The sequence below is a fragment of the Plectrocnemia conspersa genome, unplaced genomic scaffold (assembly GCF_051122295.1).
Source record: "Plectrocnemia conspersa isolate PC_06_02 unplaced genomic scaffold, ASM5112229v1 ptg000004l, whole genome shotgun sequence".
Taxonomy (NCBI): Eukaryota; Metazoa; Arthropoda; class Insecta; order Trichoptera; family Polycentropodidae; genus Plectrocnemia; species Plectrocnemia conspersa.
Genome location: NW_028277168.1, coordinates 1,070,357 through 1,097,435, shown reverse-complemented (window position 1 = coordinate 1,097,435; position 27,079 = coordinate 1,070,357). Strand labels below are relative to the sequence as shown.

General features: G+C 30.3%; 2 protein-coding genes across 11 annotated transcripts in view; one reads left to right on the top strand and one right to left on the bottom strand.

Moving 5' to 3' along the window:
• Positions 1-33: 33 nt before the first annotated feature.
• Positions 34-25,512, bottom strand: LOC148235562 (uncharacterized). 8 transcript variants are annotated; one of them, XM_088185235.1, is made up of 8 exons: positions 25,445-25,512; positions 23,587-23,707; positions 14,702-15,042; positions 14,221-14,343; positions 14,006-14,154; positions 9,581-9,663; positions 4,399-4,564; positions 34-946 (listed from the first exon to the last, which is right to left on the bottom strand). In XM_088185235.1, exons 2-8 carry the CDS (start codon positions 23,635-23,637, stop codon positions 207-209), a joined length of 1,653 nt encoding a protein of 550 aa, XP_088041361.1. In that variant the 5' UTR covers positions 23,638-23,707; positions 25,445-25,512; the 3' UTR covers positions 34-206. The 8 variants fall into 8 exon arrangements, with proteins under 8 accessions (XP_088041361.1, XP_088041360.1, XP_088041365.1 ...); XM_088185234.1 differs by having other exon boundaries at positions 25,356-25,494; XM_088185239.1 differs by having other exon boundaries at positions 14,221-14,340; positions 25,218-25,486.
• The window catches only part of LOC148235561 (beta-1,4-glucuronyltransferase 1-like), a 41,604-nt gene continuing 15,384 nt past the window's right edge, over positions 860-27,079 (top strand). For 2 of the 3 annotated variants that reach the window (XM_088185242.1, XM_088185240.1), the window contains exons 1-3: positions 860-999; positions 1,447-2,874; positions 2,953-3,075. The gene's annotated coding sequence lies outside the window, so the exon portion shown is untranslated. The remainder of the gene's footprint in view (positions 1,000-1,446; positions 2,875-2,952; positions 3,076-27,079) is intronic. The other variant, XM_088185241.1, reaches the window with a different exon arrangement.

The window sequence follows — 27,079 nt, the reverse complement described above, 5'->3', positions numbered from 1 at the left end:
ATATATGCATAAAATAATATCACAAGGTATTTCAACTGTCATGATGAATATCTTTGAGGCTCTTCTTTGGTATTTAAAACTAGTTTGAATATTCTTGTTACAGGCACAGTAGATTATTTTATTTATAAATCGTTAAGATAATGGAAAAATGATTTGTAGTGATATTCATCGTGATTGTCGATTTAAAGATATGATCTGTAGGCTAATCATCTCGAATTTGTTATTAGTCCATATTTCAGACCGAGATGTGTCAATCCTTGCGTGGCTGTTACTTGCAATACTGACACTGAAGTAGCGGCTAATATAACAGCACCTTGAAGGTACACGGCGTATAAAACTCTGATGTATCCGTCAGTATGAGCTACTCCGCCTGCTACTGTAAAATCTAGTGGAAACATTAAGCTATCTAAGAACAGCTTATGTCTAGCTAAGCCAAAGAGGAAAAACCCTAAGCTATAATAACTAACTATGCTTATGAAAGGCAGCCATTTCAACCATTTTGGAATTGCTTGAAGGCCCTGGAAGGATTTGTCTTCGTCTTCATGCATAAAATCGATCTTCTCGTTTAGATTCTTCGCTTTGTTTGATTCTTTTATGTTGAAGTATTTACTTTCTTTTAGATTGTCGACGATGAAGTTTGTCTGTATGGCTATGTTGTTCAAAGCTTGTTTTCCGATCGGTTCGCTTCCGCTTCTTTTGTGTCTGGTTATGCTGAAGATGCCTCCCGTTTCTCTTGGCTCTAAAATCTTATCTTCAGTGCTTGAAATTTCGTCACATTGCGATTCGTTATCTGATTTTCTTCTTCTGTGAGCATACGATTGTAATCTGACGGCTATGGCCATTCCTATGTTCAACACGAGAAGTAGATGTAACGGAATGCCTAACGCGCCGAAAATCACAGCTACGCCTCTGCCTTCTGACGTTCTAGGCACAGGAGCGCCAAAACCTGAAATGTTATATTGATTAATAATGTAATCCGATTTGGGTGAAGCTTTACAAGTGAGAGATTAAAACTGAAATGAACAATATTTATAAAAATTGTAGAAATATGTAAGAATATATATTTGAAGCCAGATTTTAATCTATCTGAAATATTGGATTGAAATTCGTTTGTAAAGATTTGGTTATACAATTGTTAGAATCTGTTCTTATCGCTGCAGACAAATAAAACAAATAATTATATAAATTAACAGTGCAAATATTTTTAACAATATAGTCAGTAGTATTTTAGTAAAACAGTCCAATGAGCTTAAATACAAAAATGTGATTATTGGCTTTTTGCAGAATAATAAACAGAAAAAATATAAAAATAATACTTAAAATAAAATTACTCATTTAATTTTAATATTATTTTTATAAAAAACTAGCGATGGCCAAATAAATACAATATATTATATTCCTATCCCGATTTGTACTAATGTATCTAATTAATATTAATTTTTGTAGGAGATCCTATATAATTGCACAATAGAAAGCAACCATAGAAGAAAGGTGCTTCGCTAAATAAAATAAAAATCATCATTTCGGAACACTCAAAAGCAGGGTTACCAGATTTAAAAAAATTACGGTGATTTTTTTCACAATTAACGATTTTGACAATTAGGCACAGATTGAGCCGCTACAGTAGTATATTGAATATTATTAATAGTTGCATGTTTAGAATATAAAAGTGGACGCTGCGCGAGGCAGGCACCGGCGCGCGAGCTCGCTAGAGTCACTCGGAGAACATGTACCCGTCACGCCAGTGTTGCCAGAGTATCGCCAAGTTTTGGCCAGAATAAAACCTAGATAAATACATATATAAATAGGTCCCCTACAATCCTTAAAAATATTTAATATTTATCACTTGATTTTTATTTGACATTAATTTTTTTTAATTGGAATTCCGAAATTCAGTTTTATTATTAACTCCTCTTCCAATTTTACAATCAGCCTATTTCTATATTTATGCCAAGCACTCGTCATTAGAGTAAACATCCTTTCAGATGTTACATTTGCATGTGGAATAGAAAACAAATCTTTTATCACATGGGAATTACTTTTCAATATTCGTTATATTTGCCATAAATCTTTTTAGGAAGATATATTCTTTAAACAGTAAAGCTTGATCTACTCCTATTTTAATTTCGTTAGTGATTTATACGATTTCTTAAAATTCTGATTTGCTATGCAAAGATAAGTTAGAGAGAATATTGTATTTGTGGTTATTGAAATTAAACCATTTCACTATGTATTATATAGCCGGGTCAAATAAATTATTTGGTTTCATTTTAAACTAATTCGAGGTGGACAAATTGCTGCGAGAGTTAAAAATGTCATTTCAAAAAGTTTTGTTAATTTAGGAATGCTGCGGGGGCTAAAAAAGGTCAGCTCACGCACACGTTGAACGTTTGGATACTGAGTAGACAATGGAACATAAGCTGATTTACGCAAACGCTCATGTCTAAAACTCCCTGAGCGGCTCGATGATTCCCCAACATTGCATCCCGCGACAATTAGCGTGTAACTAAAGTGACCAGACGTTTTATTTTAGGACAATTGTCCTTTGTACTACTCGAACAAAAAATCTGTAATAGCCTTTGAAATAAAATTTCCGAAATGCCCCTTTTTTTAGCTCCCGTAGCAATTTGTCCTCTTCGAATAAAAATTTTTGAGATGAAATTCATACATAATAGGAAGGGACTACATTTCACAACAGCATTCATCTCTTTTTTTAGCATTATTTTATTATTTTAAAGGCAAAATCTGTTATTTTTTACATGCAGGACTATCCCGCGCATTGCATGATGTCTGGCATCTATGCTCAAGAGTTTGAAGAGCGACTAAAGATTCAATGTCTACAAATACTCGAAAACCATTGGCGCTAATTATTCGGTAAGCGACCACAATGGTTTTGAATATAAATGATTACACGAAAGACATACTTTTCATTAGAGTTGTAATATTATATAGAAGAAACGTATAAAAGACTTGGCATCAACACTCAATTAGAAGAGCATGACTCTGACTCACACACTTGACTCAAGACTCACACTTGACTCTGACCAGCGCCACGAGCTGACAACGAGAAACCAGGTACTCACTACTTTTACAACTCCACCTATTTAACTCTGGCAAGTATATCTATATGTGTCTCTTACAACATGAACCTAAATATTAGCAATTTACAATATAGTCTAATGTCAAAACTTCCGGAACAATGATATCATATTATTAATCGATGGGAAAATTTTGCCTCCCCCTTACCACAAAAATCAAACAGTTATATATTTTTGGTAATAATATTAATAAGAACAAGAAAAAATATGTTCTTAAACTTTGACTAAGACTATTTTGCTGTGAAGCGAAATTTTTATAAGTATTAAAATCCGTTAGTTCATAAAAACTAATGGGTTTGTAAACGGTACAATATAACACTAGATATGCATCGCCATGCTGAAATCAATCACCGGGATATATCGTGCCGATGCAGTATCGAAATAATGTCTCCGAGCGAGCAGGTAGTGAACACTGTTGCTAATCTTCAGCAATACAGATCAAATGAATCGTTAGACATAGCTAGACTTGTCTAATAAAATGAATTAGATAAAAACAATGATATCATTTTGTCTTAAATAATTTTGATTGTGCAATGGATTGCGGAATAATAGAGACGTTTGTTTCCTCCTCTTTCCCCGATCGCACGATCCATCATTACACACAATTTTGAGATACTGATTTTTTAGTGCACATTTATTGATTTACAGACCCCGTTGTAACGTAATGGGTAAACACCTGTCATGTTGCAGCGGAATATTTATGATAAATAAATATTTGTTTTGAGATAGGGTGAGATCATTCCAAAGGATGGATCATTTCAACTGTTTCGTCCTTTCACAAATACTTGGAGGTTGTAAACAGCTGGGTATATAGACAAGGTTTCTAAGAAGCTCGGATGACACTGCTCTAAACACTTTAGACTCGAGTCACCGATAGTGGTTTCATGACTAATGTAGTCTAGTAAACGTAATATAATAGCATACAAAAAGGATGTGAATTAAGAAGAACCGCTTACGTGCACTTAAGAATAATAAATTAAATTACAATTAACAAATATATTTATTGGAATTCGGGTCCATGACAAAAGTCATAGATTTCTTGGGGAGCCTGATGTCATTACTCGATAATACAATGGTTTATCACAACAATACGTTGAACTTGAAAATGGTCACATTCCACAAATAATCGTTGCAATTCAAACATTCCCATAAAACCCATTGATTGGAGAGATCGACGAATCATAAATTTGATGTAAATATATTTAAAATACATCTTTCTATTTCTATGTATTTTTGTTATAAATAAAAAAATTAAAACGCTTAATCATACGACCGAACTTTTACAATATAAAAAACTTACCTAAAGTTGTTATTAACGATACAGCGAAGAGTATGCATCCCGGGAATGTCCACACAGTTCCTCCCGACCCTTGTCCAACGCCATCGTTCCTTTCGGCCAATATTTGTTCGTGCAAAGACATATACTTATCTACGATGTTATATGATGAGTTTTCGTCAAGGACGCGCTGAAACAATAAATTCAATTTCATGATAAACTTTCAGGTGCACGAAAGTTAATGGGGTCGAAAAATACCCCAGTGCGCCTCTGCACTGCGACAAAAATGTTAAATGTGTGTACAGGTTCTATTTTTTATTCTGTTTGCTAAAAAGTTGGGTAGACACGCGAAGATGTTAAACGGGCGACATTTAATGCCACACAATAGGGTAATTCATAAATATGATTAATGTTGAAAAATTACATTTGCTTTCTGCATAAGTTAGGTAGTCAACAGTATTATATATATGGATATAGGAATACACCTGTGTATATAAGTCATGTCACGAATATATATTGAGACTATTTCAAAACAAGAACCAGCAACAAAACTTTTATCTTCGTTGAAAAATAATCACAAAAAATATTTTTTTTTAGTAATATAACGAAAACTTTAAGACATTATATCGAGGATGGCATACAAAATATAGACTGGTTGGTAATCTATTTTAAAGCTATGAAGTTATAAAGAAATCTTAATTTTGAGCAACGATCCATGATCGCTGTCGTCAGGCTTTAGTGGACCACCAACACGGTTTTCGTCCACGTCATTTTATAGTCACTAACCAGCATGATAGACGAGCCGGACAACTGGCTGATTATTACTGATAATTCCGACCGATTATTACAGATTAGGTTTACCTAAATTTTCCTAATCTCACGGATGAATATCTTGATGATTAATTAAAATCAAGCTAGGTCGTACATATTATTTAAAATTCTCGAGTAATTAGCTACTTCAGTTTATAAAAAATACTTTATTTGTATTCAAAAGAAAAAAGGCGGTGACAAAGTACATAGATTTTTAAATCCACCTCGATATAGTGTATAATGGCTTTCGACAAAGTTAGTTATGAACTTATTTTAAGAAGATTAAGCAACTTCGGTTTCTCTAACTGTCTTGTCAGCTTTTTCTCGAGCTACATAAGTGGTCGTTGGCAGAATGTGAGCTATGGTAATTCACTATTTCTGGAGAACTGCAGGGAGCCAATTTGAGACCTTTTCTCTTTCTTTTCTTTATAAATGACTTTATCAGCGAATCCGCAGAAATGCGGATTCGCTGATAAAGTCATTTATATTATTTATATTCGTCTTTATGATAAAACCTGGAGGCGCTGTGGTTTTTCGGAATTTTTTGACCGATGGAATTCTCTTATAGTTATAGGCGAAAGTGTTTTAATTTTTTGTTGAGGACTTGAGAGTGACGTTCAAGTCAGAGCCGGCGCTTGCCCAGGGCGCTAATTACTTTAAATGGGGGCGGCATTTACTCCGAATGAGGGAGCCATTTGATAGTATTTAACACGGTATAGACATCTCCTTGATTCATTGAAAAAAAAAATCGGACATGGTATTTGAACAAAATTTTCTAAATTACCCTTTTAGCAATTTATTCTCAGTAAACAGAAACCTCGATATGGTTTTTAAACAGAATTTTCTGTGACGATCTTTTTTTAGCTCTCTCATAAATTCGCTCTTCTCATTAAAAATATCCGAGATGGTTTTTGAAAAAAATATTTCCATGATGACATTTTTCATCTATCCTCCGTTAATATTTTTGTAGAAAAAAATATGAGATGGATTTTAAATAAAAAAAATCGAAAATTTTTAAACAAAATAAGGGGTTGAAAATAAAAATATTTGGGCAGCACTGCTCCAGAGAGTCGTGATCGTGTCCCATATTCTTGACCGTCGCGGCCAGGATGTCAGCGCTCGAAAACGCTGAGCCATTCAATTTCTCAACGAGCTTGCACAATTCAATGTTTTTACCGATACCTATAAGCAGCTGAAAAAAATATATGGTATTGTGTATTAACACAATACCATATATTTTTTACAATACAAATATTCCCATATGTATTTTAGATTGGAATATTTGTTTGTTGAATTTTTTTTTACTAGTAGAAGCATTGGGATACAATGCACTGTATTCTTGATATAACGTGTACTTAATAATGCACTTATTAAAGTTGTTAAAGAGTGGTGTCGGTAATCTACCGATTGCTTGTGATTTTTTAGCTGTAGAGTGCCACAATGAGTCGCGATTGTGTCCCTTATTATTAACCGTTGCGATTAGGACGTCAGCGCTTGAAAACGCTCCCCTAATTCGAGCCATCCGGCTATGCAGCGAGCTTGTCAGACACAATAATGTTTTCAGTGATTGCTACGAAGAGCTAGTACATATTTTAAGTGTATGCAATCATTTTTATATTAACATTATTAAACATAATATGTTTGTGTATTTATGTATATTCAAATACGTATATGATATTATTTTATCATGTCATTAAGGCATCATGGCCAGATTTAAAATAAATTTTAATCTAAAAATCAGGTACATAACTGAAAAATATTTTTTTATTTATAAAGTCATTATTTAAGTAAGGCAAAATAAACCGTGCCACTTAATACTAATGTTATTTACAGTATTCAATTATTATTGAATCGCATATGGCGTGCGAGTAAGTATTATATGTTTATCCTACATTTCAATGTTTATTTCCGCTAAAATTAAATAGTAAATTATTGTTATTTACATGCTGAATTACCCTAGCGGGTTATTCCATAATCCACACTCGAACGTTTGCGTGATTAGACTTGAAATTACGAACGAATCGAACTATCTACATTACTCGTAGAAAACTTTAAGTTTCAAACAATATTTTTCTTCTCTTTAGTTCTTTGATTTTGGACGAGCCCAATAGAAAATTGGCGAAATCGAAGCATGAATTTTATAGTCATATTTTTGAGCGTTTCCACCTTATGTTATCTGACCTTTGATTGTGTGATGTTAGTAATTTTAGAAGTTCATCAATTGCGCACCATTTCACTTGGTCAAGGAAAATCGAAGGTGAACGAAGAAACGACGGCCCTAGTGTTCCGGAAAATGAACTTTGACGCAATGCTTCAAATCAATAAGCGATTGTTTCGAAGTAAAGTACGAGAAAATGCTATCAATGCCAAATAAACGTTTACTCTAATTCAGTTATTATAAATATGTATACGTTTAAATGACGTCTAAGTGATTTATAAATGTAAAGCGTAAACGTGTAAATATAAAATTGTGAGTAGCAATATGATTTATGAAAATCGTAGGATTTATTGTAGAAGCTTTAATTAGATTGGTGTCGTAAATTCGTCTATGCGCGCGATTTTCAGCTGCGAGCGATAAAGTGCTCTAGAGAGTTGCGATCGCTTCCCTTATTCTTCACCGTCATGACTAGAACCTCAGTGCTCGATAACGCTCCTTTGAGCTATCCAGTTTCTGTTGTCTTTGGCAATGAGTATAAAGCGCTAAAAACGTATGTGAGATAGTGCTGATCTATTTAGTTATGCACCATGATTTTATTTTTGCTAACTGGTATAATTATTATTTGTATAATAGCCATTGAGGAAACCTGTCAAGTCATGATCGTCAGATTTGTAATAAAAAAATTAGTCGCAACGAAACTAGGTTTTTTGTTATTGTCTAATACAGATCTTAATTTTATGTTTAGCTGCATAATTGCGTCATATAATATAATTTTTAATCCAAGAAAATAGTACATGTTTGGCATGGGTATGCACTGACCCTTATCTTTGTTTAAGTAAGGTCCACGGTTTTTTGCAAGTTTTATGCAACCGTTTTTGAACGTTCGTTTAGATACACAATGTTTGTTTTACGCAGATGAAGAAAACTTTGTTCCATAGAAAATCCAAAGAAAACAAATCAATCAGAGTCATACATCTGAGTTATCGATCCATATTCTAATTTTCTAAGCACGAATGTGTCATTGAAAATACGATGTGCCACTATATTTATTTGTTTACTTTTCCATGATAATTTGTGTTTATCACATTCATTGTTTTGTTTATACATTGTACTTTGTTATCCTGCCAAAAAAAAATATATTTAGCAACGAAAGCTTCTCGCAAATATTTTGGTAATTTAATTTACAATATTTCGTCTCACCCAAGATTTTTTGATTCACGTTTTTACAGAAAAGTCTTGGAGTTACTATGGAGGTGTTTTTTTATTATTATTATTGCAAAGTGTCATATTGCTACATTTTCTAGATTATTTTCCCAATAATTTCAAAACAAAGATTTAAATATTTTTTAGCTACTAAGATTAAAAAGTATTTAAAACAAACAATAAGGATATTTTTCGTCTAAAGACAATATATTCGGAGACATTACATAATGTCCAGCTATACTCCAGCTCTAGTTTTTTGCTCCGGAATTAATAATCTAGAAAATGTTAATGTTAGATTTTTTAGAAATGGAACGCGTTAATATTGTTTAGGTTATCTATAATATATATCTGAATAAGATTGCATATTATTTATTTAAGTATACGTAGACAAAGATTAAGTGCGATTATTAGGAAATCTATTAAATATGCACACTTGAAAATTGAATATCACATTACTCACGAAATTTATCATGAAAATGAATTAGCACTGTGACGAAGGTCAGAAGTGTTAAATGAAATCGTTACTTTTACAAGCTCTAAAAAATAAAGGATATGATAAGTAAATCTGTTATAAATCGCTTGTAATGTGTTCAAGGTGACATTTAAAATTATATAAAAATATTAAAAATGTGAAGCTCAATTTTAAAACTTTTATAATATATAACTTTTTATTAAACCGAGTTTGATAATACTGCACACAGTTTAAAGTTTTTCCTTTGACCTTTAATTTTGATCAACGACAATCGGACGTGATTTGATCGCCATCCAAAAATAAAACCTTTATCACTATCATAGTTACAACAGGGATAGTCTAGGGCGCGGTTCCGTTTCGCGTGACACAGACAAAAGTCAGAAAATCGAAGATTGAAAAGGTTTTCACGGCCGATCAGATAAAAAAATTTTCTAAGAGCAAACTTGTCAGTTAATAAATGGCACAGGTGGCAGTGTTTCAATAACAATTCAGTTAACTGCTATAATCACAAACAAACCGTGTAAAATTGTAAAATATATATATTAAATAAAAGTTAATTTTACCTGCTTCAACTCCGTGGCGAGTCCAGTGACTAGGTCTTTTTGTTTTGTGACCAACTCCCTGGTGACCTTCTCTTCCCAAGGTCCTGTGAAAAATATTTCGTTTATTGTCAGATTCACAGGTTTCAATGTTTCACATCAATTCTGTACATAAAGTAAATTTAATCAAAATACCGAATCGTATAGAGCTATTAACTCTTCAATTCAGGGTTTGTCACATTTAATTTTTTGTCACATTTAATGTGTAAATGATGTTGTTTATCTTGAATAAGAACATTAAATTGCGTTGTGGTATTTGAAAGGGTCACACGCATGTTATGTTGGACACTTAATCGATTTTAAGTTTTTGTTTTCATTGTTACAATTCTGATTCTGGCGATAGACCTTTTGCCGCAACAGGCAAGAAGTGTTTTTCGCACGTGATAAAAAGAAAAAAATGGTTAATTTTTATATATGATATGTTATTTGCATTAATCTCGTCTGTAAAGCTTTGACAGAATCCAAGGATGACATATGGAGGGGGGGGGGGCAGGTGGGGGCATTTGCCCCCTCAAAAAAATGTATGTCATTTAATATTAAAAAATTATGAAATTGAAATATTAAAAAAAATATTACTGATAAACCAACTTTTGCCCCCCCCCCCCATTGGAAAAAGCTGAAATGACATTCTTTATGCTAAACAAAAAGTTCTTGGGTTATCCCTTTAATAAACTCTAATAAAAAAGTCTCGAATCTTTTGCGAAAATATTTTTTTAAATATTGTATTATGTTATTTCATTGAAATCATATCGGAATACATTTTCACTGGTAGGTGTATATTTTTATCAGTAAAAATATAATTAATCTGGCATGTGCTAGTAAAATTATATGATATCAACATTTAGATACGTAGTAATACATACAATTACATACTTATCATTATATATTTTTATGCGATGTATAAATGGTATAGTGAATGTGTATTTTTCGGGCAAGCTCAAATAAATTTTCGGCAGTAGATATATACGTATACTAGCGAAAATATAATTTAACTGATAGTAAAACACGAATTACCCAAACCCAACTTGATCTAATGAAAGTTCAAAAACTTCATTAGGGAATGTCCAAAATACAAACTAAGGCAACTTATCTCTCAGGGGAAAATAAATACAGACAGATGTCGCATCTCGCATATTGCTCCATAGTTAGTCTGCACTTTGATATAACGCTATTTTAAAATAAGATAGCTATGACTTCTGATATACAAGCACGGTCAAAATATATTCAAACTAAATTTTGGTCAATAGGAGGGCGCAAAAACAATTATCACTTCTCAGAAGGCTAAAATTCACGTCAAAAGCAATAAAATCGTGTCGGCGCCGTCGCAGTGGGAACGCTCGGTAACGAACGTTCCCACTGCGATGGCGACGGCACGATTTTATTGCTTTTGACGTGGATTTTTGACTTCTGAGAAGGGATAATTGTTTTATGCGCTCTCCTATTGGTCAAAATTGGGTTTAGATATGCTTCATTTATATTCTCGAAGAAAGCGATTCAGAGCGACCGTTCTGTTGTGCTAATGGGATTTCACTGTTCTGACCAACGCTCACTTGCTGACACTTGTTTGGACATAATCTGTTTAAATTTTAAGATCTATTTATTATAAATGGTTTTTAATCTTGAAAATTTTGTACGGAATTTATCGTCAAAAACAACAAAATTTGCTTTGACAATATATTCATTTTAAGTTGTATTTTTATTGAACACATTTTGCTTAAATTTAAAGCCTTATTTTTAATTATATTTTATGACTGTATTTTGAAAGTAAAAAATAAATATTACTTTTTAAAAATAGTGTCTACTTTTGTAATTATTTTTTGCTAACATTTGCAAAATTTTGTTGTAGTAGCTCACATTTTTTTTAGAGCTAAGTGTGACATGTAACTTTTTCTGCTGGAATTAAATTTTTGCCTCAAAGCTTAATGATTAATTCATATGCTCCAAAAATTTGTAAAAATTGTACCAAATACCTTAACATACTATATGTATGTATATTTGTACGCTTGGTATTGATTACTTCTTATTTATTTTTATATTGCTATAGTATATCATATGGTGTTAGAGGTTTATTTTAATTGACCACTTACACGCTATAATAAATATATTACCATATTTAATTATAATAATTTAAGTTAAAATAAATATAAACACAGGTTTTATATAATATAAAATCGATATAGAGTGTGCACATTTTCTTTGAATAATTTAATAGTGTACCTATATTTCAACATACAATATCCAATGACCCGAGACATAATAGTTGCTTAATATTTTCCCCCTTTTAAAAGAACGACCTTCGGATTAGGATGACGCTGAATCTCATCGTCATAACGGCAGTTGTCTCTCCACGGCTTAATTATTTAATATCTTCAGTGGAAACACTTCTATTATTTGATGGCTGATCGTATCTCGTGCTTCGTGTGCGTCGCATAATGACGCTGCTATAAAATATTCAACGTTACAAAAACATTTGTGTAAAATAAATAAAGTTTTTCGAGGGGATGTTCTTGGAAAGGCGTCGATCGCAAATTGACTCGTTATGACCAACGACAGGGCAAAACTAAATATTTATTATTCATTATAAAGAGGAAGTTTTCAATAAAAATTTAATGAATGCTTGCATTATATAAAAATATTGAATTTATATATTAATTTATAGCACGACATATATTGAGAAACTCTAAAAAAATATTATAATCCCCATAATAAATGCACTTTCAATCCACAAAACAGTTGTGGAATGTACTATTTGCCATAGACTTCAGCTCAGAGCGATTCTGCTTTTATCTTCTCTATGACCACAAAGTGGTCATTTCAAGGTCCTCTTTATCTGCGGGAACGGTAAAAGTCAAAGAGGGTGTATACGTATACACTATCTGGTATATACGATAGCTGCGGCATCACGACGGTGTCGTTTTTGACAAAAAAACTTTATTGAATGGCCGCAATTTTCAACAAAAATTGCGAATTAAGTTGATTTTTATAAAGGATTTTTTTAAGAAAAGTATATAGAACACCCGATCAAAACTATGGAGTTATCGCGGAGATGAAAATATCTATATCTCATATACACATGTACGTAATAATTAAAAAATATTTTTTTATAGTAAATTTTACCCAATTTAATATATTCATGTCCCATGAATATATACGATAAAAAAGTTTTATTTTTGCTTTCATATAATTTCTATTAAAAAATTTTTTACTATCCTTACTTTAATTCATATTTCTTAGCAGATAAAACTGTTTTTAAAATTTATTAAATGGCTGCCATTCTAAACAAATATGGTGGATTAACTTGACTAATAAACATATCCATTTTTTTTCAAGTGAAATTATTATGAATATTTTAAAAGACATTTAATCAAAACTACGTAATTATCGCGGTTACAAAAATCGATATATCCCAGAAAATAAAAACATGCATAAAACTAATTTTATTTTAATTTTATATTTATAAGCAATACGTTTTTCTCATAACTCAAGATAAAAATTTCTTTATTTTTTAATAGTCGCCACTTTAAAATAAAATAGCGGGTTACTCTGACTAAAACATACCGAAATATTCATAAAGGTAAAAAAATATCGATTTAATTTATGGTAATTATTTTGGCCGCAAAAATATTATAAAACAAGATAAAAAAGTTTTATTCCTAATTTGATTAAATTTCTATAATAAAACATTTTTGATATTCTGTCTTTTTATGGATTTTTGAACAGAGATATGATTTTTAATTTATTGAATGACTGCCATTTTGAATCTAAATGTTTATAATAACAAATTTTAAAAGACACAAAATTACGTAATTATCGCGTTCACAAAAATCGCTATATCCCATATACATAAAAATACATGTATGTATTAAAAAAAACATTTTTTTTATTTAATGCCATGTACCTACATGGCAATTAAAAAACTTTTTTTAAATTTTAATTATATTTAAATTTCTGATCTGTATACAATATTTTTTTCTAATTACTCGAAATATTTTTTTTATTAGCTGCAATTTCTAAACAAGTTGCTAGATGAGCCTGGCTAACGAACTTAGCCAAGATATTTATATGGTCTATTTAAAAAAAAGTTCAAAGCCGATCTCATTAAGACAGCGAAGGTCCCCAAAAACCGTTAAATCCCATTTAAATTACAAAACATGTTATTTTTTAAATTTAATTGTTTTAATCATAATAACCTCTTTAACATTTCATTTAGAATTTTGTTAAACAAAGTTATGATTTTTAAATTTATTGAATAGATGCCATTTTGAAACAAGATGGCGAAGTAAATTTTTCGAGATATTCATAAAATAAATTTTTATATTTTTTTAGAAAGATTCAGTTAAATCCCATCATATATAATATTTGTATTAATATAAATAAAATAATTCCTACCTTCTGTATATCTAAAAGCAGTGGCTCCCGCGATGACCCACATCACCAGCAAAGAACTCAGTCCAATTTGACAAAAGATCCATCGTCTCAGGAGATTCACATTGAATTTGAACGGCTCGTTTTCCGACCTTTTTGGCAGTACTTTTAATCTAAAAAAGACAACAAAATTATTTTCGAAACACAATGACAATGCGTTTCAAAATAAATAACAATACCTATAAGGAGGCGTTGGCCAAACTTGAATCCCTCTTGATTGTCGTTTTGAGACCCTGGACAGAAATACATTTTCTGTGTCCGGACAAAGGATAATATCTTGTGGCGACGCATTTGAGTCACTCCTGAAAACAATATAATGAGTACTATAGACGTATAAAAATAGGGATCATCGCACGTGAGAAGTAGCGCATTATAATTTCAATACCAATTGGTTACGCGATTGTATGATAGAGATAGATTTTTTAAACGACGGACATCCGCGACGCAACGTTTGTGCGAGTAGTGCTATTAGTACTGTTTTATGAAAAAAATATTAAGGTAGGTTATGACAATACTTTTAAAAAAAATTATTGTACAAATTAATCGGTATGATTATCACGCGAGGTTAGTAATACATTCTTAGAACAACCAGAATTTAGATATTCTTTTGGCTCCGGTCATCCAATTTATTTGTTTTGTAATTATTGATAAGATAGTTACACAATTTCAACGGTGGCAGAAGCTCGTCGGCATAACTCTCCATTCCACTTTTTGCCCACAAGGGGGGCTTTCGATCCGAAGTGCTCAATTTTGTACGCCATGAGCGAATCGGCCAGAGGCAGGCCGGATATTGGATAATCGTCTGTCCGTCCGCACGCTGGTGTCTCCAGTTTGGCTACTCCGTCGCCGTTAGTCAGTCTGGTCGACGGATCGCCAGGAGATGAAGGAGTCTCGTCAACCACTTTGACCACTGCGCAATTTTCGTTTAGACCCATCTCGTTGCTGGAGGCGAAGGCCTTATTCTCGTAGTGGTTGGAATGTGAAGAATATGAGTGGTGATCCTGGAAATTAAATATTATTTAAAAAAAATAAAATATGGCACTCACTTCAGTCGCTTTCTTATGTTGTTATTTTTTGTTTTTACTTCTCTAAACATAATGGTGCTAATTTAAATTAATTTGCAATGCTAAAAATATTAAGTTAGGGTCAGTTAGTCTGAGAAATGATCTCTCTTCGAGGAAGATCCGAAACCATTACAAACAATTAAGAGTTTAAGCTTATGTGTCATAACATCTATACATATGAAAGTTTTTAACTTTTTCTTGATATATGGTCGTAAAGTATATAAGCAATTTAATTTATTGTTTTAAACAATGGGTTCCCAATGTGGTCGATATGGCAATGTCACGGGTCGACTGGGGAGTCGATGAAAATATAGTTATTAAAAACACTAATATAATTACTTCATGGTTGTATTAAAATAATATTAATTTATACATGTCATATAATTTAATAATAGATGTCTACTATTTTTTATGGTATTATGCAACTAATTGTATTTTATTACATTTTTACTTTGATGTTGTCTTATTTTATTTTTGAACTTTTCGAGCGCTTTGTAATTTGATAGAAACGTCGTTCAATCTAATTGAATTATGTTAATTTGTTTGAGAACCGCTGGACGAGCACACCTTTGCAGGTGAGTGAATGTTCACGTGTTGCCGGCGGAAGCGTGCAACAAAGAGCTAAAGTGACATTGCCGGCCATGGTTGACGAACGTCACGTTATAACCAAAAGTGTTGTTGATAGGGTTGCTAGATATTCACAAATTTAAACCGGGAGAAACGTCGGTAAAAATTTGGGAATTAAAAAATAAAGCACGCGTGTCTACTGCGTTTTTGAGCTGTTCAAACCCTAGCCTAACTTAAATAAAATCATTAAAACTATTTTGTTCATTTAGGTTAGGTTTGCGTTTGAACAGATAATGGATGCATATGGACGTATAAAGAAATGGTTGTTTTTGTGCGTTGCTCTGTGCTAATTTTCAAGTACCAAAAAAATATCGTATATATATTTTTTCCATAAATTTCATTAGTAATTAGCTTATATAAAAATAATATTTAAATACAATTTAAAGCGGCTTATAATTACGAAGTATGTATTTATATACTTGTTTGCGTAACGTTAATAATTCAAGCAGCTGGAGATTTGGCAACGCTGTTACTGGCTAATTATTTTATTTGTTGACTGACTGCTTTTTGTTTATGTCTATTTTGAAGTAGTCCTAACCCACCCAAATATTTAATTAGCACGCGTGCTTGTATAATGCTCACGTGACTAATTCAAATTGCAAATATTTTATATTTTACCAAGTACTTGCGATAAAAATAAGGGTAGACTAAATTCTGATTCATTCGCTTTGGATATCTTACATATACAAAATATTAATATTAACAACATCATTATAATATTATTTGTAGATAAATTAAAAATTAAAATATATACGTAGATTGACTTTTTGTTCATCTTGTATAGTTTACTAGCTGTTTTTAAGTAACTGCAGGGTTTGCAAAAGTTTTGACTGTTATTATAGGAAATTTCATTTGTATAATGATTTAGAAATCTTTGAATAGCATTCAGCAAAAAATATATGTTATTAAAACATATAAAAAATCTAAATGTTTTTGTCAAAATAAATAGTATTGAAAAAAGCATATTTATTTTATTGTGAATGCCATCTTAGAAATAGAAGCAAGTTTTTATTTGCTACAAGATTGTTTATTTTGTCAAGTTACCTATTCCACTTTGCTTCGCACGTATAGGAATTTAAGAAAAGATAGATTATGGACAATATATGTTTTGCATTATCTGTGCATAAAAATGTCAAGGGCCAAAAGTCATTTTAAGTTTAAGTATTTTATTTTTTAGATCAGATTATACAAATAGAAGATTAAAAAATATACGAATTTAAAATTATGGTAGTAAAACGTGTAAAGCTTATTTAATTTTACTTTGAGCGTCAGATCTTCACTGTACATGCGTCATTTACGTCAAATGTGTTATTATTCAAAACCAGTTATTGTCTTTAATTTGCGTCAATAAAAAAGCAGGGAGTGTAGATAATACATATTATATGTAATATGTATATTGTATAATGTGGTGGCAGCAAGATAACGCAATTGTCCATTGGATTAGAAAAGATTAAAAGAGTTTGTAAGGCTAATTTTAGAATCAAGAAAATTATCCGTATAATCAGCTCATTTATTTGATCTCACACCACCAGATTTTTTAATATAGAAAATCTCCATGCAATATGGAATATCTTGTAAAGAATCAATAACAAAAATTATTTAATTTTAAATAGTAATTTAGTTTTTTATTAGCTAAGAGACTTTTGGCCTGCTATATTTATGGTTGTTGTTCTTCTAGTACTAGTATTAAAAAAAAAATTTGCTATGCCTCTGAATGTTTGGTAGCCCTGGTTGTTGACATTTCAGATGAGACTAACGCAAAGTTGGCATATTTCTATTTTTAGGGAAAAATAACACAAGGCTGGTTCATTACGCACATTGCTATGTTTTTGAATTATTCTGTATTGTATGTTAGTTTATTTTGGGGCAAGTAAAGTTTGATTTGGAAGAGATCATCAATATTATGCGTATAAATAAAATCTATAAATAAGATTTAAGCTATATTGTAACGATATAAAATTACTAGTAAATATAGCATGTTTCGCAATATATTGCTACACGTTAAAATGGTTAACTGTGCGACAGTTATACAAGTTATTTATGCTTTGAAACACAATAAAAGTATCCATTAAAGCTTTCTCTATAAATATCTAGGTTATTCCATATTAAAATATTTACTGGTGAATTTAAATAAAATATAATATAATAACCATTGGTATTAATATATAAATTCTTATTTATTATTAGCATATACATATATAATATTTGTTTTGTTAAAAGTTAAGGTAATCTCAAATACTTTTCACAACCATTATTTAATTAAAAATACATGTATAAATATAAAAATATACATACATAAATTTAATTAATGGGAACGCTCGGTAACGAGCATTTCCACTGCGACGGTACCGACACGATTTTATTGCTTTTGACGTGAATTTTTGACTTCTGAGAAGGGATAATTGTTTTTTGTGCTCTCCTATTAGGCAAAATTCGGTCTACATGTTCCTCATTTAATTTGTAATATTTTTATAAGAGTCATAGTATGAACGCTAGATTACCGAGCGTACCCACTATGACGGCGACGGCACGATTTTATTGCCTTTGACGTGGATTTTTGACTTCCGAGAAGTGATAATTGTTTTTTGCGTCCCCCCATTGGTCAAAATTTGGTTTAATATTTCTTCATTCGATTCTCACTTATTGTAAGTAGTATTATTTTCATAGAACGTCTTACTATTAACGCTAGAAAACCGAGCGTTTCTACTGCAACGGCGCTGACATGATTTTATTGCTTTTGACGTAGATTTTTGACTTCTGAGAAGGGATAATTCGATTCTCGCTAATTATTAGTGGTAATATTGCTATAAAAAGCCTTAATATAAACGCTAGAAAATTAAGCGTTTCCACAGCGACGGCCGATTTTTGGCTTTTGACGTGGATTTTAAACTTGAATTTGACCAGAAAAAAACATACCATTTAATGAAATACTAATATTTTGCCAAAAAATACTGGAAACCATTGGGCGCGGGTCCGACGAGGTCCGACAGGGGACATACAAATCTGTGTCTTTTCTCACCACACACGATCGGATTTGTCCGCCAGACTTCCGCGACGGACAGATCCGTCGGACAAATCCGCGCTTGCATGGCCAGCTATTAACCTGCATAATTATTTATTTTATTTACTTATTCTCCTTTTTATTTTTTTGAGGGCAAAATAAACTCATTAACTTAATCATTAACTATAAATTTTTTTAATGTATTTTATGTTATTTGCAGTTTATTGGTTTATTGTTTTTATAATGTTTTTAAATAACCAGATTAGAATGATTTTGATTTATTTTGTGGTAATTACTGTTTAGTTTATCGAAATGGTCGCGTAAAGTATCCACTTTGACATTTTAATGAATGTTTGAGTTGCGGACAAACCATTGAGCATTTGTCGCCATTCTTGGCGAAATATTTTAGTGCATTTCTAACGATTTGGAATATTTTTGGTAATTAACTAGTCAGATGATCGATTTTGAGAGGGGCAGTTTGTTCTTTACATTTAGTTTGCTTTCTGTTTAGTGATGGATATATGCGAGCACGAGAATTATATATAAAAAATCTGTTTCAGAATGTTATTTTGAGGAAGAGGGGGGCAGATAGAGGCATTTGCCCTTCCTTGAATTTGGCCAGAAAAATACATGTCATTTAATGAAATACAATGAATTTTAATGAACTGAAAATATTAAAAAAACGACCACTGAATGGCTAAATTTTGCCCCCCCCCTCCTGGAAAAACTGAAATTCCGTCCCTGGTTTATATGCAATTTCAGACATTAACCTCTTTATGATTTTTTTGCTAAAGATACAGCGATAGTATCTTTACAGTTATTCGCGGCCAAAGTAAATATTTGTCCGAGATGATTTGATACGTTAGGAGGAAAAATGAAATTATATAACTTTATATACATATGTATTTTTTCTCATGAATTAAAATTTTTTTTGGTTATAAGCAAACTGTATTCGATTAGTAAGTCGATTAGCTTTTACTACTTTAAAGAATGTCGATGGAAAAAAAAATATAGTAGAAATTTGTTATTATATAATTTAATTTCCCTTAATGAAAAATTCTATATCTGCTTTTAATATTAAAATTGCTAGAATCACACATATACAATATATGTAGTTTAGTGCTATTGATTTATACTGTTTTAAGTAGTAATATATGTGGTTGAATATATAATTTTATTTCGCTGTGGTCATATTTCATAATTTTATATAAAAAACTTTCTAATTGAGCAAACAGTTACATATATTGTTCATTTAGTGTCATTGCTAGCATTTTGCGTATGCGGACTTAGAGTGGACGTTAAAAAAATGCACACGGAACTAGATAGCTCTAGTTACGCTGATTACAGTCACCGATTTTTTTTGCCGTACCATATAAATTGCGGGGGAGCGATCGCATCCGAGTAGATACCGTTCGGAACGGTATTAATTTATGGTTCAATGCCGATGAACGTTGCTGCCAAAATGGACATCTTGTGGTGGAACTCAGCTGGAGAGAGAGAGCAACAGGTGTAAAAATGTAATAGTATACATATGTAAATCTAATATTAAATCGCTAAAAATAGGTGATATTTAATTTTGGCGATCGTCAGCGCCAAATAATCTGAGGCTTGTCCGTTATGTGATGATTTAATAGCTGTAATTAAAACGGCCGTAATGTTTTGTGTAATAATTTGATGTAGCGAAAATTGAAATAAGTGTTACAGTATATATTTAAGTATAAAGAAGTTTTGTCGATCTTTAGACAGCTTTTGTATATAAAAAAACAATTAATAATCGTTTATATAGACAAATAAATTAACCAACTACCATTCTCTTCCACGCGATTTAGTTCCACGGTCATGTATATATTGCTTTTCAAAATAACTAAATAATATATTGCTTTTCAAAATAACTAATATCTAAATGTTTCATGTGATGATCTCATGGGAAGGACTAACCAACTGTCATAAACGCAAATTTAAGATATTTAGACATTTGCAGATTAATCTGTATTTTTAGTATCTATAACAAGTCGGATGAGTATGAATGTAATTTTATGTATTATATTTTGCTCTTTGATATATTTTATTGACAATCAAATTGTAGTTAATTTCAAAATAATAGTTCTTCAGCTTAATATTAATAAAAACAAATTTAAATTAATAGCTCTCGATATTTTATTATAGGAATGCATAACATAACCTCTCATGTGTAACTGTTTTAATATCCATAAGATTATAAAAATCTGTGATAATCCGTATGTTATAGCCTTATATGAAATTATTATTATTATAATATCATTTAATTATTGTTCTCTAATCAATCACTTATGGCCTAATTGGTCAAAATAAACCCGTTCACTATTTGTCAAAGCCGCTTGCATTAATCATATAAAAAGGTTTGCAAGAAATCGGGTTTAAATGACGCTTAGATATTCTTACAAAACTCATTTTAAAATATAGCAACTACTTGTTTATTTTAAATGAAAATATTTGAATAAGTTCGAGTCTATGCATCAGACTCAATTTATGAAAGTGCGCTATTATTATTTAAATATTAACGGATTTTTATTAATATTTTTTTTAAGAAATAAAAAAATCTGCCCCCAGTAGCATATGGCATTTATATATTGTAAATTTTAATATACATAGTAAATTATATACTTGGATCGTATTTAACACATTTAAATTTTGGTATTTATTTTATAAATTTACTGTTGGTTAATAATGATTTTATTTAAATATCAACAAAAATTCTTTAAAATATTCGCGTATCAGATAGATATGAAAATAAAAGTTTTATTATGTTTTTTTAAATAATACTAGATATAGAAACAATAACAAATAATATATTTCCGCCCTGATTTATTGCATTGGCCAGGCGATCGATAATCAAAAAGCTTATAAGCTCAAAATATGACGATTTGAATCATTTCCATGAGGAATTTAAATCACTTTGCTTCTGACTTACGACACGCATTATGCGTAGTCACGGTGAGTGTCGACCGAGACGACACTTAAAAGACAAAGAAGCAGCAATATTTAAAAAAAGTGATATAGTAAATCTAGTATAGCTTTTAATTATGATAAAATTATTTTGAAACATAATTAAATTTAAAATTTAACAGTTATATTTCGCATAATTGAAAAAGTGTCAACATATCTAGATTTATTTATGACAAATAAATGCCTAATAAATTTATATGTTTCTTAGATAGTCACACTAAATAAGTTCGAGTTTTTATGAGACTAAAAAACTATGTATATATAATTAAAATATGTTTCATATATTATTAGTTAATTTTGGTATATAAAAGTTAGGTTTTAAAATAGCTGTTAAATTTATACAAGTTCTGAGAAACTTTGGTTTTATGTCAAAATATATAAACACTTTTCTGCGAATCTTAATTATGGGTTTATTTTTATTATTCCCAAAAAATAGCAATTAAAAAAACGTATTTCGATTTCACACACATTTTTTTTAACAGACTTTAAATAAAAGCTATTTTGAGACAAGGCCAGTTATCGTGTCCTTCAACGGTTAACTGCATGAAATCCAATTTCTGTATTTAAAAAGCTTTATAGAGCTTGCAGATGCATTACTCCCGAATATTTGCGTAAAACAGGCTACTACTTAAAAATTTTAATAAAAAAATAATTTAAATACCAATAACGGTAATTTTGAAAAATGATTGAAGCTGTTTTTTTTTTTGCGTTTTTAACAGAGAAAAAAAAGATTCATTGAAATTTATTTGATTTGATCGCTTACATTAAACTCGGGAGTTAAAAATTTAATAATTTAAATGTTGAATTTTTTATTAAATTATTAAACTATTTTCTTTCCGAAATAATAAAATAATTATTATTCAGAGATAATTGTTTTTTAACTCTGTTACTGAACAGGTAATAAATAAATAGGCTTGAAAATATACGAGAGCTTAGACCTGAGATCGCTACCGGTGAAGCTCACGTTAAATTGACACACTGCGAAAAAACAGACATTTTATGTACTTGAATAGTTGATTATCGATATTTTATATATACTATTTTCTAATTTTAACTTTAAAAAACGCGGTTTTCTAGCCAAGCATTATACTTCATTTTGGAACAAGATTGCTTTAAATTCTAATATAGCACATTTATATTTCCTATTTATTTTATTATTCAGAACAAGTCAATGTGAATTATTGTCTTTCGTAACAGTAACTCTAAGCCTATTTTTTCAATCAATATACTTAATTATTCTGTGATTATAATGAAATTTATGAATAAATTGTATTGATATTCATTTAATAACCTTTGGCATATGATGCTGATGAGCTGAGAGTACCGTTTGATATTTTTTTTATAAATATGATTGCAAAATTAGTAAAAAATGAATTCGCCGTGATTTTTATACTTAATAAAAATAAGTTAATGGCACAGTTTCAGATTTGCAATTAAGATAAGAGTTTAAGATTAAGGGCTAACTAACGCATGGGATTAGTCACCGTTACCGTCAAGGTCAAGTTATTATAAGATCACGCGTTGTTTATTGAGTTTCCTTAAATATACGTAAAAATTCGGTCAATATTTACAGTGTAACCGTAATATAAGATTCTATATTACTCTTAGTGATTCGAAGAATACAATTATGAAACCAGTATTGTAACACAATAGTATAAATCATGCCTAATAAGTTTTGAAAGTTCGAAACTCACATGAACCCACGAAGTTTTCCAATTTCTATCGTGTCTGGAATTTCAGAATTATTGATTTTTTTCATTATTTTATTTAATATAACTGGAAAGCACATGAATGATTTTAAACTATGAGTATGCAATAATAATCCTCATGTTTAATGTTATATATATTATATATAAATTAATACTTACATTATTTTCTATAGCTTCTTCATTTTCATTCTTCTTTGGAGTTCCCCGCATTTTATTATTATATTTATATTTAATTATAAGCAATATAATCTTGTTTAAAGATCATAATTTATACTATTTCCTAGAAAATCATCCGATATGATAATATAATTCATAACGTTTTTTAAAGCGTTAACTTTATGAAAATTGACCATGAATTATCTTATCGCTAAAACACTGTTTGCGCTCGTTCAAATATGTTATAGCTCGAAGATTCGTTTCGAAATACCAAGAAATGTAAACGTGTTGTAAAAATATAAGATTGTCCAATTAAAAATGTAAAAATAAAGCGAGAAAGTGCTCTCGTTATTACAAAAGTCTTAGATTCCGTTCCGGTCTTGGGAGTTTTTCGCTCAGGCGCCGAAATTAATGAAATTGCCATGATTTACGCTGAACGATTGTTTTTTTGTACAATTTAAATGTACAATACATTTATTAGCATGGAAGTCACGGTCGAATATAATGAACGAAGCGAGAATGAAAAACGTCACTGAAAATTTGACGCTAATTTAATATATTCACGCATATGATTTCCGTTGGAAACGAAACATTAAATGATGCTGGAGATTTTTTAAATAAAAAATCTCCATTTTAATTATTTAAGATCATCCGTGCCTAAATGAAACATAACTGACTATACAATAACATGTATTAATATATAAGTTAAATTTGATCTGAAAGTAATGAGACTATGTATCGTTTTTAAACGCTTAATTATTCACAGATTTGTAGAAAACGATTAATCAAAACTGTTTTATTTTTTCCAAACATTCTAATACATTCATTTGTTATTGTTTCAAAATATTTTTGAATAAAATAAGGAAAATCTCGCTAATTTATTTTATAGTACTAAGAAAAATATCTGACACTTTTACTTATTTGAATTTTCAATTTTATACATAAATTATCATACTATTAATTAAGCGAATTTCTGTAATTTAAAATGATGTAATAATAGTATGTCAATATTCGTTTTCCATTTTTAATGAATTGCCATTTCTAATAAAATTATGTGAAATCACATATAAAAAAAATAATACAAAATCACTAGTGACTTAATATCTATTCTATTTTAGTAGCAAATATTTTATTTAAGGGCAGCTAAGTTTCAGTGATTAATATTTTTTATGAATTTTAAATGTATTCAAAATTTATTTCAATAATATTTTTTTTAGTTATGTTTAAAGTTTCATGGCTGAAATATATTAATTGGTCGAACAAAAGTAAAAGTTACTGAGTCACATTTAGTAGAATAAAATCATGGATATATTATAAATGTACTATTGAAATTTACATAATTAAAAATAATAATACACATTCGTATGTAAAATATCAGACAGAAGTCACTTAAGTTTCAGATGTAAATCGAAATAATAACACATTTACATTTAAACAATATGTACCGTGTACAAATGACTAGTCATTGATAATAACATTTTATTGTCAATATTAAACAAAAAAAACTTTCTAACCATTTATCTAATTCGTAGCTCATTTCTAAGTTTCACAATATTTTTTTATAAATGTATGCAATTATATAGAAAGGAGTGATGATGATAATATCGAGCAAATATACATCTCACTAATCGTACAATATATTTTTCTGTATGAAACGAATCCCGTTTTATTATCACTGTTGTTATATTTTTTCACTTTTGTAAATTTAGTTTCAAATTCAAATTTTGGCCATAAGCACTTTATTTACGAGCAGTTTTTAAACAGAGATTTACATCGCGCTGCGGTATTGTCATAACATGTTTCACTGTTGTTTATATTCGCTGCGCGTTTTCAATGTGTTTTTATATTTTTTTCACTTTACATAATGTGTTATTGTAGCGCGCATCTGCCGCCGTCGCGGCACTGACTGACGGCCAAAACTTACGCTCCGTTTCGAATGGCGGCCGTGTACGGACGATGACAATTTTCCCAGGTTTTCACAGTGGTAGTCAACATTTTTTTCACTTCTAGCGAAGCGTGAAATGAGAGCGACTCTTTTGGACAAACGGTAAACGTGATGAGCATAGGAACGCTTAAAATAATATATCACTTTTTTACGACCATTAAAAATATTAATATTAAATAATATTTTTTTTATTTATATTAAAAAAATTGTTCCATAAAAGATTTTTTGCTCCAACAAAGTAAAAAATATGTTTTGTACATCTTGTTTTTTTTTATCTTGTCAGGACTATCCATGATCGTTGCGACAGTTAAAGGTATCGTAAAGCACATAGATCTGTCCCTTGAACTTAATAAACAAATGTACATTTTTCACGTTTTTTAATATTTCAAAGAACTATCTAGTGTACCTCAAAACAGTGAAAGATCGACCGCCGTACATGTACGGCGATACCGCTCAAAGAGTTAAAACTCAAAATTTAGCACAAGCCATCTAAAGATGTTTTGAGCGAAAGAATAGCGTGTAGTTGATATGATTTATTAAAATAAAATGTTTCGAAATTGTAATATAACTAGATTTACGTAATATGTATATTAGTGCATGTTTGATCTGGATATCAAATAGCATTGTCTGTAGGGTCTAGACTGGTGGACTCGTGGCCGCGGGTTCGAGTCACGGCAGCAGACTCTAATTTTTAATAATAAAAATGCGCTAATAATAAAAACTAGCCCCAGATACAAAGTGATTTCTATTGATTATATACTAATATTATTTTTTATTAATTTATTTAGATTATGTAGCTATTTTTTTATACATTAAACAAATTTAATCTAAGCATACTTATAAAACATCAATTTTCTAATGCACGAATGTGTTTCTTTATCCCATTGAGGAAACTCACTACATTTTAATTTTAGCGGATTGTTCTAGGAACATTATTATGCAAATTCACATCTCCATTTATTATTCCCCTGGCCGTACTCGTTTTCTTTTTCTTAACTACCCCTAAATTGTCTCTATTTCTAGTATTTAATTTATGTACATCTTTATTTATTATTAAATACTAAAATAATAAAACACGTATCTTCAATATTTATCAAATATCTAACTTTTTATTTAAAACCAATATTTTATTTAAAATTAAACACTCATTGGCATATTTTGTAATTTTTGTAACATCCTTTTATCTATAATTTATTAGGCATATGTAATATTGTTACATAATAATTGAAACGGGGCAATATAATACTATTGTAGATTTTTTTGTATCTATACTTATTTTGCTTCTTATATTAAATAATAGTTTTCCACGAAAACAAAGCTGCGCTGAGGCGATCTTAAAAAATCAGAAAAACACTCGTCTTTCCCTTTGACCATCCAACCAGATTCTGAGTCACCTAAATCGAAAGAGTTCGATGACTTGGAAACTTGATAACAAAACCCAATGTAAGGATTCATTGTTTAAAGATACAGTTTATTGTTTTAATGAGTCAGTATGTTATATGTAGTCGATTACAAAATTATTTATTATTGATACGTGTTAGTTATTTGTCT

Coding starts and splice junctions, on each gene's coding strand:
- LOC148235562 (XM_088185235.1), bottom strand. CDS start 23,637: ATGCGGGGAACTCCAAAGAAGAATGAAAATGAAGAAGCTATAGAAAAT. Junction 15,043..23,586: donor AAGAAGCTATAGAAAATAAT/GTAAGTATTAAT, acceptor TTTAATTTCCAG/GATCACCACTCATATTCTTC. Junction 14,155..14,220: donor TGGCCAACGCCTCCTTATAG/GTATTGTTATTT, acceptor TGTCTTTTTTAG/ATTAAAAGTACTGCCAAAAA.